Source organism: Cyprinus carpio, chromosome A25 (assembly GCF_018340385.1).
Source record: "Cyprinus carpio isolate SPL01 chromosome A25, ASM1834038v1, whole genome shotgun sequence".
In the NCBI taxonomy this organism is placed as follows: Eukaryota; Metazoa; Chordata; class Actinopteri; order Cypriniformes; family Cyprinidae; genus Cyprinus; species Cyprinus carpio.
Window position 1 is genome coordinate 16,186,998 of NC_056596.1, and position 20,376 is coordinate 16,207,373.

The 20,376-nt window shown below is 33.2% G+C and overlaps 1 protein-coding gene across 3 annotated transcripts in view; it reads right to left on the reverse strand.

The window, feature by feature from the left end:
• LOC109054041 (serine/threonine-protein kinase BRSK2) overlaps positions 1 to 20,376 on the reverse strand; it is a 183,658-nt gene that overhangs the window by 16,984 nt on the left and 146,298 nt on the right. For all 3 annotated transcript variants that reach the window (XM_042715714.1, XM_042715712.1, XM_042715713.1), the window contains exons 6-12: positions 17,250 to 17,283; positions 17,081 to 17,149; positions 14,812 to 14,958; positions 9,855 to 9,886; positions 7,703 to 7,867; positions 7,292 to 7,389; positions 6,198 to 6,348 (exon numbers count right to left, since the gene is read on the reverse strand). In XM_042715714.1, the coding sequence (XP_042571648.1) occupies positions 6,198 to 6,348; positions 7,292 to 7,389; positions 7,703 to 7,867; positions 9,855 to 9,886; positions 14,812 to 14,958; positions 17,081 to 17,149; positions 17,250 to 17,283 (696 nt within the window). The remainder of the gene's footprint in view (positions 1 to 6,197; positions 6,349 to 7,291; positions 7,390 to 7,702; positions 7,868 to 9,854; positions 9,887 to 14,811; positions 14,959 to 17,080; positions 17,150 to 17,249; positions 17,284 to 20,376) is intronic.

Sequence of the window (20,376 nt, forward strand, 5' to 3'; positions counted from 1 at the left end):
ATAATAATAATAATAATAATAATAATAATAATAATACATGTTTCTTGAGCAGCTAATCAGTATATTAGAATCATTTCTAAAGGATCATGTGACACTGAAGACTGTAATGATGCTGAAAATTCAGCTTTTTCATCGCAGGAATAAATTACATGTTAAAATTTATTTAAATAGAAAACAGTCATTTTAAATTGTAATTTTTTTCGCAGTATTACTCTTTTTACTGTATTTTTACTGTATCTCTAATCCAGGTCAGTTGTCAGGTCTGTTTGGGCCAGAAGCAGCCCCTCGGCCCTAAACACTGAGCTGGACAGCATTCTGATCTGAGTCCCTAAAAACAGGGTAAGCTTCACTACAAACAACACATGCGAGGGACATACAGAAAGTGATCGCAAAAGACAGAGAAGGAAACAATACCTAAAGAAGGACAGATTAAAGTAACAGTTCACCGTAAATGAATGGCAAAATTTTTATTTTTGAAAATTAAAATAAAATTTACTGTAAAATTTACCCATCTTAAGGCCATCCAAAATTTAGCTGACTTTTTTTTTTTTTTTAAGATTTTTAGCTGAAACTGTGGTCCTTGGTTATTCATATAACGCAAGTCAACAGCTACCATCACAAAAAAGCATATTGCTCCTGGTGATATATTGAGGTCTTATGAAGTGAAACGATCAGTCTGTGCAAGAAACTGAACACTATTTACAACATTATTACCTGTAATACAGAGCCTCAAGGAAACGGGGAAATCTGGAAACCTTTTGAAAAGGTACCGCCCCAGTGACAACTTTTGTACCTTTTTTTCTAAGAGTGTATACACCATTACTGTATATTATTAAAGCACCCAATAATGATGTGAACAGATATTTTATCTGTCGAAAGTGTATAAAGTCAATAAACTAGTTTTCAGCAGCTCACCTTTTTACATAAATCATAAGAAACCATTAAAAAAACGTGAATTTCACGCCTTCATTCAAGTGTTCAGTTCATGCATGTGCATATCAGCATGGTCTTCGGTCCGAGTCAAACTGTTTCTTCAGTTCAGTGACTGTTGGAGGAACTGGAGTGCTGAATCAGTTCACTCATCATAGGATCAGATACACTCTCAGAAATACAGGTACAAAAGCTGTCACTGGGGCAGTACCTTTTCTAAAAGTACACTTTCTATTAGGTTCTAATATGTACACTTTAAGTATTAAAATGTACCTTTAAGGTACCAAAATGGACCCTTTAGGTACAAAAATGTACTTTTTGAAAAGGTACCGCACCAGTGACAGCTTTTGTATTTTTATTTCTGAGAGTGTATGCTGCTATTCCGGCTCATTTTGAGTCTGAGTGACTGTCAGGAGTCTGAAAGTAAGTTTTGATTGAGTAACCTGATTACAGGTAATAATTTTGTAAATAATGTTCAGTTTTTGCAAAGACCTCAAAATATCAGCAGGAGCCATGGGTATTAATTTTGTGCTCCTTATGTTGTCTTTTTTTATTCTCAAAAACACAGCTGCTGTCTTGCATTTTATCCCAAAGGAGCATGGTTTCAGCTAAAAATATTCTTTACTTTTCTACTGAAGAAAAAAAGTCACCTATGTCTTGGATAGCCTGAGGGTGTGTAAATCAACAACATATTTTCATTTTGGGTGAACTATACCTTTAAGAGAAATTACTAAATGGATGTTTATATTCAAATCAATAGGCTTGGCTGAAACCTTTTAATGAGTGGCATTTCTCTCTTGTGTGTGTCTAGAGTGAATAGAGACACTATGATGACTGTCAGATGGCTAGACAGAATCCAGCTAATGCTAAAGACAGATATGATTTTATTCTGGAGTTCTACAGGGGTGAGTGGAGACAGACAGCACATGGCTTACTGATATACTCATAACAGCATAAATTGCTAAACATATATTTAGACTTTAAAGATATTAGCTGGTGACTAATCAGAGCATTATAATCTTTGTTTACAGATAAATCATCATTATGAAAGACATAAAATGAGTTACACAACTAAATGATTATTCAAATGAATCAGTCGTTTAAAAAAACTGCTTGGCTAAAATTAATTAGGATAGACTTCTGCTAACATTACATGATTTTTGGCCAAAAACACCCATATAAGAACTCACTTATGTACTTTCCATTTCAAAAAACTTGCTCCTTCCCACATGTTCCATCACACGGATCCAACTTGTGAAAATTACATTTCAAAGTCTCTTTTTAGTCTGACACACACTGATCTCAAACCTTTTAAAGTCGATAAACAGCACAAAAACACAAATGATGCAACAGAAAGTCTGTTTCTGAGGTCGTTTCTAGTTCAAAAAGCACTGTTTTTAGTAGGTAGTGAATAATAATAGAGAAAAAAATTACAAAAAAACAAAACAACACACAAAACCCAGGACTAAAAACAAAAATAAAAAATAAAACAGAACAAAAAACAAAAAAAAAACATGACAAAACAAAAATAAAAACACAAAGCAAAAACAAAAAACCACAAAGAGACAAGATACAAAAATAAAAAATAAAAACACAAAGCAAAAACAAAAAAACACAAAGAGACAAGACACACACACACACACACACACAAAACTAAATTCTATATCCAGAATGTCAAAAAGACTGCACTAAAGATGAGCTGAGTATATAAGATGAGTATATGACTAAGGTCATGTAAAAATCACAACTAAAAACTGGATCTAAGTATGTAATCTATTTATGTCTCTTTAAAAGATCCTTTTGATCTTTTAAAACCCGAACAGTGAACCAGGATTATCTTATCTCATTAACTCACCGCGAAGAGTTACATTCATTTTTTCCCCCAAAAAAAACAAAACAAAGAAAGATAGAAAAATAATCGTTATTTTCCGATAAATGTTGATAACCAGATACCAATGGAATGAATTGTGTGCAATGAATTAACAGGCAAATATAATGTAGTTTGACAACAATCTAGCGTCATTCTTTCTGAAATTGTATTGTTGCACAGTTTGCACTAATTCACATTATTATTATAATTTTTAAGTAAAGTGCATTCAGTGTATATTTGCATATAGTGTGTATAGTGTGCAGTAATCAGCAGCTACTATCTGACTGAACACAGTCAGAACGAGACTGGTTTTTCTTCAGATATGCAGCTGCTTCCTTCTGAAAGGCAATCATTGTGAAATCCTCAGGTGGCGTATGTGTCAGTCTCAGGTCGCCTCCTGTCAATTCCCCATTTCAATCCTGCCATCAGATACGTCTGGCCATTTGAGTGGGAATGAAAGGAGTGTAATGAAATTGAGTTTTGAGATGAATTGGAGGAATGAGACCTGCTTTGTTATGATATAGTGGAAGGTGAGGGTTCAAAGTTTACGAGGAAAAATGCGAGTGAAGAGAAAGAGAGCGGTACTATTAAAATTGGTTTATTAAAATCTGTTTTGAAGGGAAATGCTAAGTAGGTGTAGCCTTGAGCATTGTATGAAATGCTACAAATAATACATTTTCAGAATGATTTTATGAAAAGAATCAGAAAAAAAGTTATTTTATTCTTTTTTTCACTTAAAGAGATAAGTTTTGAGCAGCAGACATAGCATAACTTGTGTGAACTCTCATGTTATGTTTATGCTAGGCTAAATAACTTTTTCTAACCTTTTTTTCTTCTTCCAGCAATTAAAGGGCAGATTATATTTTATGTTGAGCTCAATTAAAAAAGAAAAAAAAAGAAAAAAGAAAAAAAAAAACCCAGATCAGTTTTGTTATTGTTAACTAAAACTAAACCTAAATATTAAAAATGGCTTTTCGGTTATTGAAATAAAGCTGAACTAAATTAAAATCTAAATATCTGATTAGAAAAAAAAAAACTTAATATAAAAACTTAAACTCATTAATTTAAAAAAAATAAACAAATTAAAAATGCTACCTTGACAACTAAATGAAATATTAATTAGAAGTACAAAAATGACTAAAAACTGTATATATATATATACACATTTTTAAATAGAAACATTAAAAAAAATCAATAACAATGTGACAGAAACGCATAACAAAATTACTAAAACTTATGTTAGTATAAAATAAAAATTATTGAAAATATACAAATAAAAGCTAGTTCAAATTAATAAACATTATTATATTTTATAAATAATCCTGCAATATCACGGCATCAGATCATGAAATTGGTTTCATGTGAAGTGCTTAAATGACTAAAAACTGAAATATAAACAAATTACAGCTAAATAGAAATATTAAGAAAAGAAAAAAAGCAATGTGATAAAAACATAAAACTAATAAAACATAAATGAAAAAGAAAAATATTGAAAAAAAGCTAATTCATAGTATTAATTAATATATTTTAATAGTATATAAATAATACAAAAAAATTGTCATATAAAAATCAGGTTCTTATAGTATGACATCTGATAATAGTGTAAAGATTTACTGCAAAATTTTAAAACAAGTATTTTGTATTGTTTACCAGTTAAAATCTAAATATACAAAATAAATAAATAAATAAACTTACCCTAGAGGTAACACTGCATGAGATACATGAAATTTAAACCCCAAACTCACAGATCGTGACATTAAGCAGCCCTACAGTGTGTTGAAATCGTTTGAACTAAATCTTTCTTTTAGCCTATTATTGCAGACAGAAACCGGAAGCCTGTAATGCAGCGCAGGTCAGTAAGAGGGTCTCGCTGGAAAGCTCTGGACAGGAAAAGCGTCTCTGCATCTTTGATGACTATAGCTCTGGAGGTCAGAGGTCGGTTAGAACCTTTCTCCTTTGGCCTTTGCTTTGCATTTGGATTCTGAGATATCCAAGCTTTTACAGAACGTGCTCCTACTACAGCGGGAGACAAAGCCAGCCAACACAGAGTCTCTGAACACCGAACTAACGGCTAGAAAGAATAAAAGACAGCGTTGTGTCTTTCTTCTCACAGGGGAGGTAAGAGCTTTTTTCAGTGGTGTTGGTTACCAAAGTATTTTTTCCCATTTGTTTTTATTTCAGATAGCTTTTTGGAAAGAAAGCCCACAATTTGAAGCACCACGTGAAAAATGGAGTTTAAAAAGGTTGAGTTGAGAAAAAATAAAATAAAATAAACGAGTGAATGGTGAATGACAGGAATAATTTCTCAATCCTCACAGTGGCGTTTCTCAAACCAAACGCAATGACAAACAGCCGGAGGGGCCATGAAATATTCCTCAGCTGTGGACTCGACTGTCATCAAACACCAACAACAAAAGCTTTGATTTCTCTGTGTTTGAGTACTGAGTAATAGACGAGAACCCCCGAGGCGGCAAATATTGAATTATTGATCATTAATTTAGGATAGGTAGATATAAAGATGTAGTCCTGCTCACAGACTCAAGTCAAGAGATCAAATGCAATATATACACTATATATATATATATATATATATATATATATATATATATATATATATATATATATGTATGTATATATATACACATATATATATAACATTTTAAAGTGGTGGAATTATTGTGATTTTTTAAAAATGTTTTTGAAAGCAGTCTCTTCTGATCTCCAAGGCTGCCTTTATTTGAACAAAAATACAGTAACAACATTAATATTATGAAATACCTTACAATTTCAAAGAAGTGTTTTCTATTTGAATATACAACTCTTTCCCCGCCATGGAAGAGTTATCTCGTCTTTTAGAAGACGACGCTTCTCGCCAAAGACGAGTTTTTACAGCTTTTCGTGTTTTCACTGTTATACACTTGGGGGCGCTATTACACATCTTCTGAATGAGTACAAAACCTCCCGAACAAAAACACACGTGAACAGGACGGAGATGCATATGATAAATAATGGGATCATCAGCAATAGACAGCATATAAATGAAAACTGCATAATGTTACAGAGTAAAATGTTGATGTTTTATGCAATCAGCATATTAGACTGATTTCTGAAGGATCATGTGACACTGAAGAATGTAGTAATGATGCTGAAAATTCAGCTTTGATCACAGGAAGAAATTATGCTTTATCATGTTCAAACAGAAAACAATTATTTTAAAATGTAATAATATTTGATAATATTACTGATTTTACTGTATTTTTGATCCAATAAATGCAGCCTTGGAGAGCAGAAGAGACTGCTTTCAAAAACAAGAATAAGAGACTGTGTAAGTTATCTGCTCATGAATGCTGACGGATGGATGGAAGCAGTGTGTGTGTGTGAGGTGTGTTCTCCGCACCTCTGTCCGTGTTGTGTCATGTCGATAGCTCGTCGTGCCGGTACAGGTGAACCTCCATCCGTAACGCTCAGCACCTCCATAGACTTCCTCTCCGGCCTCCTCTTCCCGTGTCTGTTCAGCATGGGTGAGTCGACGCGCTTCCGCGGCGGATCTGCGCACACACACACACACACACACACACACACACACACACACACACACACACACACACACACACACACACAGAACTAATTCATCACATTACACCAAAGGCTGCGCTCATCTTCAATACGAAGCAGTGGTGTGTAAAGCAGCTCTCAGTGCCACTTCTGATTGTGAATGAATCATTAGCACCGGCGCCTGCAGCATTGAATGCGTTTGTTAAAGCTCTGTGAGCATTTCAGTGAACTGCATTTGCACTGACCGCTAGCCCTTTGAATAATGAATCAAAAAAAGTTATTATATATATGTACACACACATTATATATACTTTTAATTCATATATTTTGTCAAAATGATTTCTAATAATTTGTAAAAATATTATTTAATTTTTTTAAATTGATTTTAATATTATTTTTGACAAAAAAAAAAGATTTTTATTTGATGCTTTTCTCATTTAACACAATAACAACTTTAAATGATCTTTTGGGGATAATTTCTAATTTGCAGTTAATTAATAAATAATTATTTAATCACCACATTAAGTAATTAATTATATATATATATATATATATATATATATATATATATATATATATATATATATATATATATATATATATATATATATATATATATATATATAATGTATGTTAATCATTATAATTTGTAATTACATTTTTAGTTTAATTTTATTTAAAAATTAATAAATTAAAGTCAATTAAAAATTCTACATACATATACAATTCAAAAATCTGTACATAACATATACTTTTGAATACATTTTTTGTTTCATTATTTAGTCAAGTCAAGTCAAGTCATCTTTATTTATATAGCGCTTTAAACAAAAAAGATTGCGTCAAAGCAACTGAACAACATTAATTAGGAAAACAGTGTGTTAATAATACAAAATGACAGTTAAAGGCAGTTCATCACTGAAAATGAATATTATATACCTATATCATTGCGAGGAGGGAGGTTCTGGTCTTCATGGCTGGGATATCTCTCCTTACGATCCAACAGAAGGAAATAGATCATCTTCTCCTGATTCTCACTGATCAGACAGAGGACGGGAAACAGCCGTTTACCAAAAATGTACATAAGCACATAAAATCAGATAAAATGGCTGAATTTCCCTTTGCTGTTTAACGGATCAATAAGATACACAGATAAAGCGAACAATATCAGGAAAATAAGACAGGGTGGATTTTAGACTGTGGAGAAGAGGTTAAGTCATTTCATTTGACATACATCATCTTTAATTCTAAACAACAAGATCTTCATCTATTTTTGTGTGGGGAAAAAAGAATTCAAATGCTTTAGTGCAGATCTGAGATCAGGTGTGCTGGTCTGCTCCTGACACTCACTCGTCTGAGAGCAGGTCCTTCATCAGCTTGTTCTTGTCCCGGAAGCAGCCCAGCGAGTGCATGCTCTCCAGGACGTCCGGGTCGATGTCGTCGGCTGACGGGACGCTGCGGATCGCCACCTTCCTGGGCTCCGGCTGCTCCGGCTCCGGCTCATTCTTCCCTCCTCTGAGGAGAGCAGAGGCCAGTCAGTGACACTGACACAACAGCACCAGCTGAGATCTTCTCCAGAAGTGAAGGAATAAAGAGAGTCATATGGGTTTGGAACGACAGTGAAACTGTTGTAGTGCGAGTCAATCATTCAGCCAAAGAATACTCAAAATGAATCTTTATGAATCATTTCCAGTGGAGAAAACATGGATTGACTCAATGTGACCTTCTCACTAATTAAACAGACTGTCATTTGTTCATTTCTGCTCACGCCAATAAAAATTTGATCTGTGGACTGAGATTTCAGAATGGGGCAAAACGTGTTATTTATGTCCCACTGTAGCAAGTATGCCAAATTAAAGCTTTTTGGTCATGAAAATCCATCAAATTAATAATTTTACTTCTGTAGTGCAACATATTCTTGTGTGAAAGCTGAATATTGGCTACTAGATCATATCAATAATAATATGAATTAATGTTAACTTGAATAACCAACATAATACATATAATAAATATATTGGGTGTTTATTAAATTAATTAAATTGAATATTAATTATTTTATCTTTTCCAAAACATTAACAAAAAGCTTAATATAATTGCAAAACTGTTCATTTTTTTCCCCCTTCCACATTAACCCCTTCCACCAAAATAAAAATTAAAATATGCATAAAATATAAATACATGAATAAATGATTTGCCACTTTGACGTATACTGTATAAAGAATAAGATCAAGGTATGAAGAATAAAGCTAGGATTTTAATGTATTATGAATAAGTTAATGGTTGATAAGGTTTATATAATGATAGGGTTGTTTGTTAAGTAGCATTTAAATATAATTTGAATGAATTTTTGAATTTTGGAATATTTTTTTTATTTTTTTATTGGAATGTTTAAAAAGTTTTAATACAACAATTTTACGTCATAAAAACTAAAAATGTGTTGAGAGAACTTAAATATCCAACTTAACTAAACTTTTAAAACACTTTTTTAAGTTGAAAAACACATTATTACTTATTCTAATGCTGAAGTTTAAGTTGTGATAACTAATATTATAACTATATTTAATAACTCTTTTTGAAATTATTTAATTCTTTACAGTGTAAATAAATGTATGTAATGTCAAACACACATCACTATAAACTGAGTTCATATAATCCAACCATCCGCATGGCCTCAGAGATATTAGTGAAAGTGAAAGTCATTTCAAAGGCTTTTTAATGACAAACAATCTTATCATTAGAATAATGTGCACTAATTAACTGTGCACATAAATCCTAACACATAATCTACATTCGGCCGTGAACAGAAACACACACTCAGCCTGTGGTTGGTTTCTGAGACGTGTCAGATCATAATTAATAAAGCAACACAAGCTTTATAATTTGTCTGTTTGTTTGTTGTGTGTTTTTCTGTTTTTAATGACCTACTGGAAAGCACATCGGTCGATGGAAGTAGTTATTAATTGTGCTATATAAATTAATTGTCATTGTCATTAACACAAGCATGTGTTTCCTTTCTCAGCCTCGCTGTCCTAACATCTACAGCTAGTTCTGACCCTAAATCCTTCATAACCTTCCTTCTCAGATCCAATCCAAATATTTGCTGTCGCCATCTGTTAGAAAAGATGGTGGCTTATACGAGAGCAGCTAAAAACATAAGTATTCTGCTTAAAAATGCCGGCGGCGTGTCTGCCATGTCTTTGACCCCAGAGAGGCCGCGGCATGAGCGTGTCGGGACGACCTTCGCCTGCTGTCTGTCTCTCTCTGGAGGAAGCCAGACGCCGCAGGCATGTGAGCGGACAGCACATCCCTGCAGGGCCTGAGCAAATGTGTCCTTGCTGCTGACGTGTGGGGTCTGTGCCATTTATCACACGCTGTATAACGCCGCATCTCTGAGACAGACACACATTTGATCCCGTCTATCTGTCCCTAATGCCCAGCCCGCTGTTTCTATGTCACAACGATTGTTTTCTGCCCCAAAAAATCATGGGAGTTCAGTACTTACATGTACCAGGTGTGCTTCTGGATCAGCTCTAACTGTAAGAGAAACACAGAGAGAGACTGTTAGATTCACAGCAGAAAAAACAGCTGCCATTGATGAAGCAGTCAGAGAAACAGGTCTTGTCTATGATGAGTCTGAATTCATCACTCTACATTACATTTGCAGCTCTGATTTCATGCAAATTTGAAAATAATCTTAAAATAAAAACAAAATTGGAAAAGCAAAACCTTATTGATTTTGCAAAGTATAGTGCTATGACAAACACACACACAAACTGTAATCTGGTAATTATTATTATTATTATTATTATTATTATTATTATTATTACTACTACTACTACTACTACTACTACTTTATTAGGATCAGCAATTGAAAATGTTAAATCAATGTTATTAATAATAAATAAATAAATAAATAAATAAATAAAGATTGTGAGTTTTTTTTTAAATACTAATTTAGTAATTCAATACAGTTAATTATGAGGAAAAACATGTAACATTTACTCTGGCCTTTATGTAATATTTATAATTAGGGATATTCCATATGTGTTTTTTATATGAATATTATTATTTTAATAGGATCAAATAATTAGGGCTGTCAATTTAAAATGGTAATTTTGTGTTTCTAATTCTAAGAAAGTAAAAAGAAAAAAAAAAACATACTCATGACCCCTGACCAGTGTTGTTTTAATATCAATATTATAGTTCTTAGAGTTTCGTTTATAGTTCTTATTCATTTTAGATATTTTTATTTTCGTTTTAATTTTAGGTAAAAAAAAATAATAATAATAATAATTGGTTCTGTGATTTTTGCCCTTTTTGTTTTGTTTATCTTATTTTATTTAAATATGTTTAGTTCATTAATTAATTTTTAATAGTAATTTTTATGATTTTTTTACATTTCCATTTTAGTTTCAGTCATTTTAATATCCATGAAGTTAAACTACATGTCAGAAATGTTGTATAAAATAAAATGAAATGAAATAAAATAAAATAGTAAGCCGAACTAAAATAAGTTATATTTAATTTTATTTCAGTTAATGTTTAATTTATTTCAAGTAATGGATATTCAAAATGTATTTTAATTGTAATACTATTTTTGAATTGGTGCTATTAGTTTAAAACATTAACTTTATGCAGTTAATTATGAGTAAAAAGGGACAAAACATCTAAGATATATAAATTTCATAAGGGATATCCCATATTTGATTCTTTGTTTTTGTTTTTAACATTATCACATTCTTTTTAAATTAGGACTGTCAATTTAAATATCAATTTAGTGTGATTTATGAAGTTTGTGAGGTTCACTAAATCAAATCTCTGACTTTGAGACTTTGAGATTTACACAGCACATGAAAACAAAACATACAGTCAGACAGTCTCTTCCTCTCTATAACAAGAGCAGCTCTTGGCCAAAATAAGCTGCAAAGACCAGCAGCCCGTAAAGACTTCAGTGAAGTAGTCCACTGTGAACTCTAGTGCTGTAGGCCACTGAGAGACACCTTTGTAAAAAATGACAAATGGGACACGCTACGGTCTCGTGAACCTCATGGAAACATGTAAGTGAAGGCCACGAGACCACAAGTCCACATCAAGCTCCCAAAGTCTGGCTCCACAAGATTAATACTGGAGCGAGTCCTGCTGAGAGGAAACGGAGGCACACAGATCACCGCTCACGTTTCATCTGACAGTGGATACATCAGCGTGTGATGACAAATGACTGGCTGTGTAGAGATGAGAGGAGCACTGAGATCTGATTATTATTTGCATAGCTGTGCTGCTGTCTACTGTTTTTCTCAATCATCTGTTACTATGATATGTATTTCACATATGCTAACGCCTCACACACATACATCCGTTTGCATGTGGCAGAACCCTCCATTGAAACAGATTTAATAACATTTCTCAAATCAAGAAATATAAGTATTTTGGAAAAAGAACAGATGGTATTTAAAACTTTGTTGGTTCACTCACAAAACACACAGCAGTGTCTTTTTACGCAAACAAATTTGTGTAAAAACATAAATGTGTCAATTTCGCTTTGAACTGAATGTGTTTGATTTGTAAAAATGTGTTTACCAACAATTTGTTTCAAAGGCTTTAGGTGTTTACAAACTTTAGCCAGAGCAGTGTTGTGATTGTTAACCAAAACTAATACCAAAACGGTTCAAATTGTTTTCGGTAAATGAAACCCAGAACATATTTATTAATAATAATAATCACAAATCATTCTCACAATTTCAACAGAGCTAGATAACTTAATCTGTGTTACATATTTAAATGCACAGCATTTGCAAAAATAATATCCAATGTGCCACAGAAAATAAAATCGTTGCTTTATAAAGGCATTAAATCATGATCAATAAAACCTAATATGTACTGTAGATGCACCTTATTGTTGAGGCCTGTTTGAGTTATTAGAGTGCATTATTAAAATCCGTAATCATAAATTATATTTTACCACAAAGTCTATTTCCAACATGTTATAAGAAACAGCTGTCTGGTATTTTCAGGAATGCGTGTTGTGAATTATGCATTGGGTAAATGAATCATTGCTCATTGTGAATATTAATTTTTCGATGTCTTTCTCAGACACGCGCGAGGGTGAATTCAGCCGCTATCAAACTCTATCAGTGACTTAAAGACGTGTGTTTCCTGCAGGCTTGTCCTTGAAAGCCTCTGTGACTCATTAAGATGCCACACTCGTAAAAGCTAACGAGAACAAGCTAACGAGACGTGGGACGTGATCATGAGACGATGTTCTGCGAGAGTACAGCGAGGTGACTGTAGGCCGACATCTCACGCAGGAGACGTTCTGGAGATCTCAGCTCTCTTTCTTTGAACTAACAGCTTTTTCTTAGAATTCTTCTTCTAAAATTCTAAGGAATGAGACCAAAATCTCTTGTGAGTTCTGAGAGCCAGCAAAAGTGTCCATTTGTAGTCTAGGGGAATAAATGGAGATATTAATACAGAACTTTCATGTGGACCCAGAGTTCCACTTCCTGTTTAAGTTGTTTCTCCATGGAAACGCGGTTTGAAATGGTCTTCCTGCGGAGCGAGTCAATGCTTTGACTGTCTGTACAGAAGCGTGCTGTAACCACGTCGGAGGAGGTTTAATAGATTTCATATGAACTATCAAAACTACCTCAGGTCCTCAAGGTTACTGTGACATTTCAGGCCAAAATCAAAAGGGATAGGATTTAACTACATTTTAGGATTTAACTACATTAAACAAAAGGGATAGGATTTAATGTTTTAATGTTAATGTATTCACAATACAACAGAGAATTAGATTTTTTTTAAACAATTCAAAGTCGATGCAAAAAAAAAAAATTAAATGTTTTAAATGAATTAATTATTTTTAATTGATATTACAATAATGAGAATTCGATTTGTTAAACAATCAAAATCAATGCAAATGATCAATAAAAAAGTATGATTTTTTATAATAATACTTTTTAACAAATTAATAACATATCTTTTTTCATCCACATGCCAGATATGTTCATTGCGGGTCTCAAGAGATAAAGACAGATAAACTAAGACAGAGAGAATTCCCTTGACCCTCTGCACCAAGAAAAAAGACAGTCTGACTCAAGATTTGTTCATGATTTGGACTCAATGCCATTCTATAGTATTTCAGCAAATATTCTGTCCGTTATCTCTCATGTCAACGAGTGAATCACAGCCTGACAAACTGACAGATATCAGCTCCAGAAGAACTCTGATTTGAGCGTTTACTCAAGTCAAAAGCAGCTTTTTATTGTTTAGTATCTGCGTCCTCTGTGAGGAGAGAAAGGTCACGGTGATAGCAGCTGTGTATGGACACGCTGAGCTGATCTCCAAACACACAAACGCACTACCTTTGAACTGTCTGACTAGCTTTATTATCTGCACATCAAACTCCTCTTTCTCTTTATCGCCGAGTCACAGTATCAAGAATCCCCACTGAATCTAAAGCAAGAGAGCCAGAAAACGCCAGAGAAACATATTTTCAAGTACACAGCTGTCTAAAATCCCACTTTTCTCTGATTGCTAACTACCAGCATCTTATTTGGCATCTCATCATATTTATCACACATGAAAAAAACATGTAGAGGACATCTGCAACCAAAGGAACAAGATCCACAGCATGTTATCTGACTTGTTATTGTCTAAAGCCCAAAGTACACTTCGGTTCGGTTTATATGCATACCTAAGAGTTCGCGTACAGTGTGCGTAATGCACATTTCATCACCAGAATAGTGTGTGTGTACTGTACACTGATTTTTGTAACCACAAATACTTTGTACGAACAGGTCACACATGCGCACTGAATTTGTTTTGCACTAATCAGTTGTTCCACAAGGTGGCAGCACTGTCCCAGGCTGAAACTAACGAAACAGAGCAACAACAACAAAATAACGGAGACTGCTACAACAACAGACGTCCGCAATGACAAGCGCTTGTTTGAGGGGGTTATTAAAGAGCCAATACTTTAGTTTAAAAGAAGACATTTTTATCGGTCTTTAACTTCTGGAGCAAATTAGTTTGTGCATGCTATCAAATGGCATATACTTTTGAAAGGCTATGCATGCAACTGTATGCATACACAAGTGTACAAAAACATAGTACACTTTAGGATTTTGTCTTAAAAGACATGTTCACAGGACGTCCGATGCATATTGTGCACACACAAAAATCTATATAAAAAGAAAAAGAACTATTTTTAGTCACTTTGTGCATCAGTCAAATGACTTCTTCCTGTCTGAGTGGGCGTTTTTTAGTCAGCTACAAACTGTAAAGTGGACCAGACTTTATGCTGATAGTACAAATACTTACTGCTACTGTTACAATTGGTTATTGCTTAATTCACTACAATTAAGTAATAACAATTTAAATGCTAGCATTTCTGTTTCTGTTTAAACTGATGTTATATAACTAAACCCATGAAAACGTTTCAGTTGAAACTCATCTCTTACCGTTAACCGATTACCGGAGTCGACCTCGATCATTCCTCGCAGAAGGTTCTGGCAGTCCGGTGGGATAAAATGAGGCATGTGAAACACACCCAGCTTCACTTTTTCTAACAAGTTTCTTAAATTATCATCATCAAACGGCAGAGCTCCCTGAATGAAAGACACAGACGACACAAAGAAAATGCATCAGTCTGAGGAGAAATTCAGAGTAACTGAGGATTGCTGGAGAAAGAGAACAAATTAGAAGACAAGTGCTCAGAGGATTGACCTAAAAATGATAAGCTTTCATTTATTAACTCTCGCTTCGGTGCTTTACTGCTGACATGCTACAGATGAGAGTGATGAGGTTTCATTTTCATTTCTGATGAAAAAACAAAAAAGAGGAATAAAAAGAAAGAGAGAGAGAGAGACAGGATGAGTGCATAAATGCACTCCAATCACTTTGTACATGAGAGGATTTTGTGTATTCAGCATAGAGTCAGTCTTCCAAAGCACAGTCTATCAGCAGTCAATTTTATTTTTGGTTTTGGTGCTGTCTGCCTCTCCACAGCAGGTCAATATATATTTCATAAAGGGACAAAAAAGAAAAGAAAAGAAAAGAAAAGAAAAGAAAAGAAAAGAATTGGCTGTAAATTATATGACTGCTGCACCTGAAACCATGTTACATTCAAGTGGTTGGTAATGTAGATGGAACAAAAAGAAATGCATGAATGAGGCTAAAATGAATGAAGGGAAAGTAGTGTACTGATAGGATGCAAAACAAGACAAGACTTTGAGACGAGATGAGACAAAATGAAGAAAAAAGAGAAGAGACAAAATGAATCAAGATGGGACGAGCCAAAAGAGAGATGCAATAAAATAAAACATCATGAAAGAACAGACAAAAGCGAGACAAGGCAAGATGATGAGACAAAATGAGATGAAAGAGAGAGGGAAAACAGGAAGAGACACAACTGACACAAGACCACACAACAGGACAAAATGAAAAAAAAGAGACAAAAAAGAGATGAGACCATGTGACGAGATAAAGATAAATTAGAGCAATGAGGTGAGAAAGGAAAATAAACAAAACAAGACAAGACTAATTCAAATGGATGAGACAAAAAGACAAGAGGAGACAAGAGGGTGATGCAAGAAAAAAACTTAACAAAAAAGAAAAAAAGAGAAAAACAAAAAGAAAACGAAAAAAAAAAAGAAGAAAACAAAAAAAAAGGAGAAAACAAAACAAAAGAAAAAAGAAGAAAAAAATGAAAAAGAAGAAAAGAAAAGCAAAGCAAAGCAAAGCAAAGCAAAACAAAACAAAAAACAAAACAAGAGGTAAAGGAAAAAAAAAGAAAACAAAAAAAAAGAAAACTAAATAGCAAACAGAAAGACAAAAAAGAAAAGAAAAGAAAAGAAAAGAAAAGAAAAGAAAAGAAAAGAAAAGAAAAGAAAAGAAAAGAAGCGTTGAGCTGAGGTTCCTGTGAGGTTGTTTGAATGTAATGTGCAGCTGTAGTCTCTTCTGAAGTTGCAGAAGCTCAATGAAGAAAGGACTGAGTCATCATCATTTATAGAACGTCAAAAACAATCCAGCTCGGCTTTAAAATGCAGGCCAGTGTCTCGGTGTATAGAGATAAACCTCTCAGACTCAAGGGTCTCAATTTTACTCTCAAAATTGAACAAGAGCATTTCAAATGAGCTGGAACTCTTGGGGATATCGCTGCGGTTGAGACGTGCAGGTAAAGCATTTCAAATAAAAACTGCTAATAATGCAGTGCAGAGGTGCGACGCATACTTGCTCCAAATTTTATAGTCTTTGGGAGAATAAAATAAATTCCCAGCCTTCATCCACATATGCATGTTCATTTTCACAAAATACTATTTCTGATGAAAAAGGGATGGCAGATATCATTCTGAAAACATGAGTTTAACTTTAATATCCATCACACTGTCAAAATTAGCAACATAATACAATGTGTTTGAATGTTATTTATGTGTTTCTACACAATTTGATCAAAATGACTTAATCTAAGCTATAGTTCACACAAAAATGAAAATTATATCAAACCTGTATGACTTTCTTTCCTTTAACAAAAGGAGATATTTTGTTGTTATGTTCATGCTGCTCTTTTCCAAACTCTGAAAACTCATATAGTTTTAAAGAATATTGATTTTACGTTTCTCAGAAGAAATAAAGTCACGGGTTTAGAACAACACAAAGGTGAGTAACTGTTGACAGAAATGTTCTATCAGGGTGAACTCTTCCTGTAAGGTAAAGTCTGGAGTGACTCACCACCAGCAGAGCAAACAGAATGACCCCACAGCTCCAAACGTCTGCTTTCCTTCCGTCATACTTCTCTCCCTAACAGAGACAAGACAAAGTCAAAATGCAATCCTTCTGAATCCAGATCAGATCATTCATTCATAGGTCTCATTTTTACTGACAGTCAGGTAGCACTCACCCGGATGACTTCAGGACACGCATAATGAGGAGATCTGTGAAAAGACCACATCAGCTGGAGTTACCAGCAGCAATCGCTGTGTATTCATCTCTCAATATTTTTATGTTTTTTTCCCCTTTCATTTTATCTTTCAATAATTTAGATGTATTGGCAAGTACTTTCAAAATGTTTAATCCAAGAAGTAAAATACAGTAAAAATATAAAATAATAGATTTTTTTCTATACTAAATGAACACACACATTCATTATTATATATTTTTACAATATATATATATATATATATATATATATATATATATATATATATATATATATATATCAGATTGATTGATTGATCATATTTATATATACATATAAAAAATACACAGTACACACACATATATTACGTAAACAAGAACTTATTTTGAATGCAATTAATAAATCAATTTGACTGCATATATACACACACACACACACATACACACACAAACAATAATATATTTAGTATGGTGAGTACTTTTTTATTAAATTTAATTTATTATTTCTGATAGAAAAATAACTCTCCTTCTAGTTTTTTTTTTTATAATAAATAACTTAAATATAGTACAGATTTTATTTGTCCTGTATTTATTGTGTGAAAATGCTCTTTTGTGGAACACTCTAACAATACACAGTACAACAATTGCTAACATATTAACACATTTTTAGTTAAATATTAAAAAATAACATTCTTTAAAAATAAGACTCTTTAGCAAATAGAAGGGCCATGTAAAAGCACATAAAATTTTATAAATTAATATAGATAGATAGATAGGTAGATAGATAGATAGATAGATAGATAGATAGATAGATAGATAGATAGATAGATAGATAGATAGATAGATAGATAGATAGATAGATAGATACTGTATATACTGTATGCGTGTACGTATGTGTGTATATATATATATATACACACACACACACACACACACACACACACACACACACACATAAGTTTCTCTGTAAACTACTTCAAGTATCTTATGCATAAATAATATCCACCACAACAGCATACCATTAACCAATTATATTTTTCTTCTCCAGGTAGTCTTAAAACAAACATGGCAAGTGAAAATTGATATAATATCTGTGTACCATTTGGGATGTGTGGGGAATTCCTGGTTATAATTTGTGTATAGGTTATAGTACCAGTGCCATACACTTCAGTGATGATCTAGTTCTTCACAATACCACTTCTGTCAAATAAACATATAAAACCATAGAAGGCAAGCTGTAATTCCCCGGAGCAAAAGCACTCTGAATTTCAGTAGACATTTCCCATCTGCAGGGATCCGTGACGTTTGATACTGTTTGCTCAGAATGATTAATATTACGATCCGGTTGGAGGAACAAAGATACACTAAAGAAGCAGATAACATCTTCACAGAGTAATTAGGGTCACAAAATGTTGATGACACTTCCTGTTTCACCAGCTGACATCCTGTCTTCATTAATCTTCCTCGACAAATCCTCTTCTACAACAGTGTTGTGCATCTGCGCATAACACTCGTCCCATCAACACATGTGTGAACACGTTTTTTTTTTTTTCAGAGATTAAAGTCAAAATTTTGAGAAAAACAGTGATAGTTGTGAGAAAATTTTGTAATAACATTATTATTAACCCGTGTCAGGAATAAGCTTCCATATTCATGGACAACTCTGAAAATAAGAGCTGAATGGTGTAATAATCCAGATTTGATCTCAGATGGAGCTGTCAATGCACATGGTGTCTTCCAGAATACTCTACAAATATGTCACAAACCCTTTCTCGTAAACACTATTGCAACAGAAGTCAGTTCTTGGACTGGTGAATTTACTGATTCGAACATGCAGTTGCAATTACATGTGTTAAAATAAAACATTGCAGAATCTGTTCAACATGCATCAAACTCTAAAACAGACTCCGTTTCACTCAAACTCTAACGCATTCGCCTCGACGGGTCTACTTTCGCTCATTATGATTCTGAATGCGTAACAACCGCAGCATTTCAGTTTTTTCCTCCGCAGCAGGCGCGTTAAATCGAAGGGATCAAAGCGAATCGGATGTTCGGATGTTTTAAGGCCGTGTTATTTTTTTATTTTTTTTGTTGATGAGGATTGGAGATTAGAGTTTAGAATTTAGGGGATTAGGTTTTTGGTTTATGGATGCAGCGCGTGGTGCCAGATCATTTATCTACTCCAAGCTGTTTGCTAGAGCTCATTTCCTCGCTCATTTCTGCAAAACTCGTCAACCAATGACAGGCAGATATGAGATGACTCATAACTGATGTGGGTGTGCAGCCATCAGACATATGGGTTCAAATGTCTCTTTTTGGTGCAATGTATGATGATCATTAAGCCAAAACAGTGTGTGGTAATAGGGATACAACAATAAACACCATAAACTCCAGCGGAAGGCACCCGTGAAGCTCTGAATCAATAATGGCGGTATTATTTCGAGTGTGTAGGTTAGTCTCTGAGTCAAAGTGGGGCTGTTGCAGGATGTACTGTTACACAAAGTCACTATTTATCAAATCCTGAGTATATCTACCTACATACATTTGGATAAAACTTTATTAGATCATTTATTAGTGAGCTACTGTAAATCACATTACACAATTAGGTAACATTTGACTGACAGCCTGACTGAATGATTAAATAAATAAATAAAGTTTTTAAAGTATTTAAACAAAGGAAGAATCAATAATGAATAGATAAAATACATTTTAAAGAATAAATTAACAAATTAATGAATTAATAAATGAATAAAATGAACAATTTTTTTTTAAAGAATGAACAAATGATTCCATAAACAAAAATACTGTTTACAAAATTTAAAGTTCTTTTTTATGAATGAATGAAGAAATGTTTTTAAATTTTTTTTTTAAATTAATAAAATATTTTAAATGCATGAACAAATGAACAAATTTTTTATGAGAATTAATAACTAAACAGTTTTTTTTAATTAATGAATGAACAAATGAATGAATTAGTAAATTAATAAATAAAATGAACAAACACATATTTATAAATAATGAATAAATAACTATGTTTTTATATTTTTATATTTTTTTTTAAATGCATCTTAATTAATCAATAAATAAAAAGAATGAAAAAAAGCACAAGT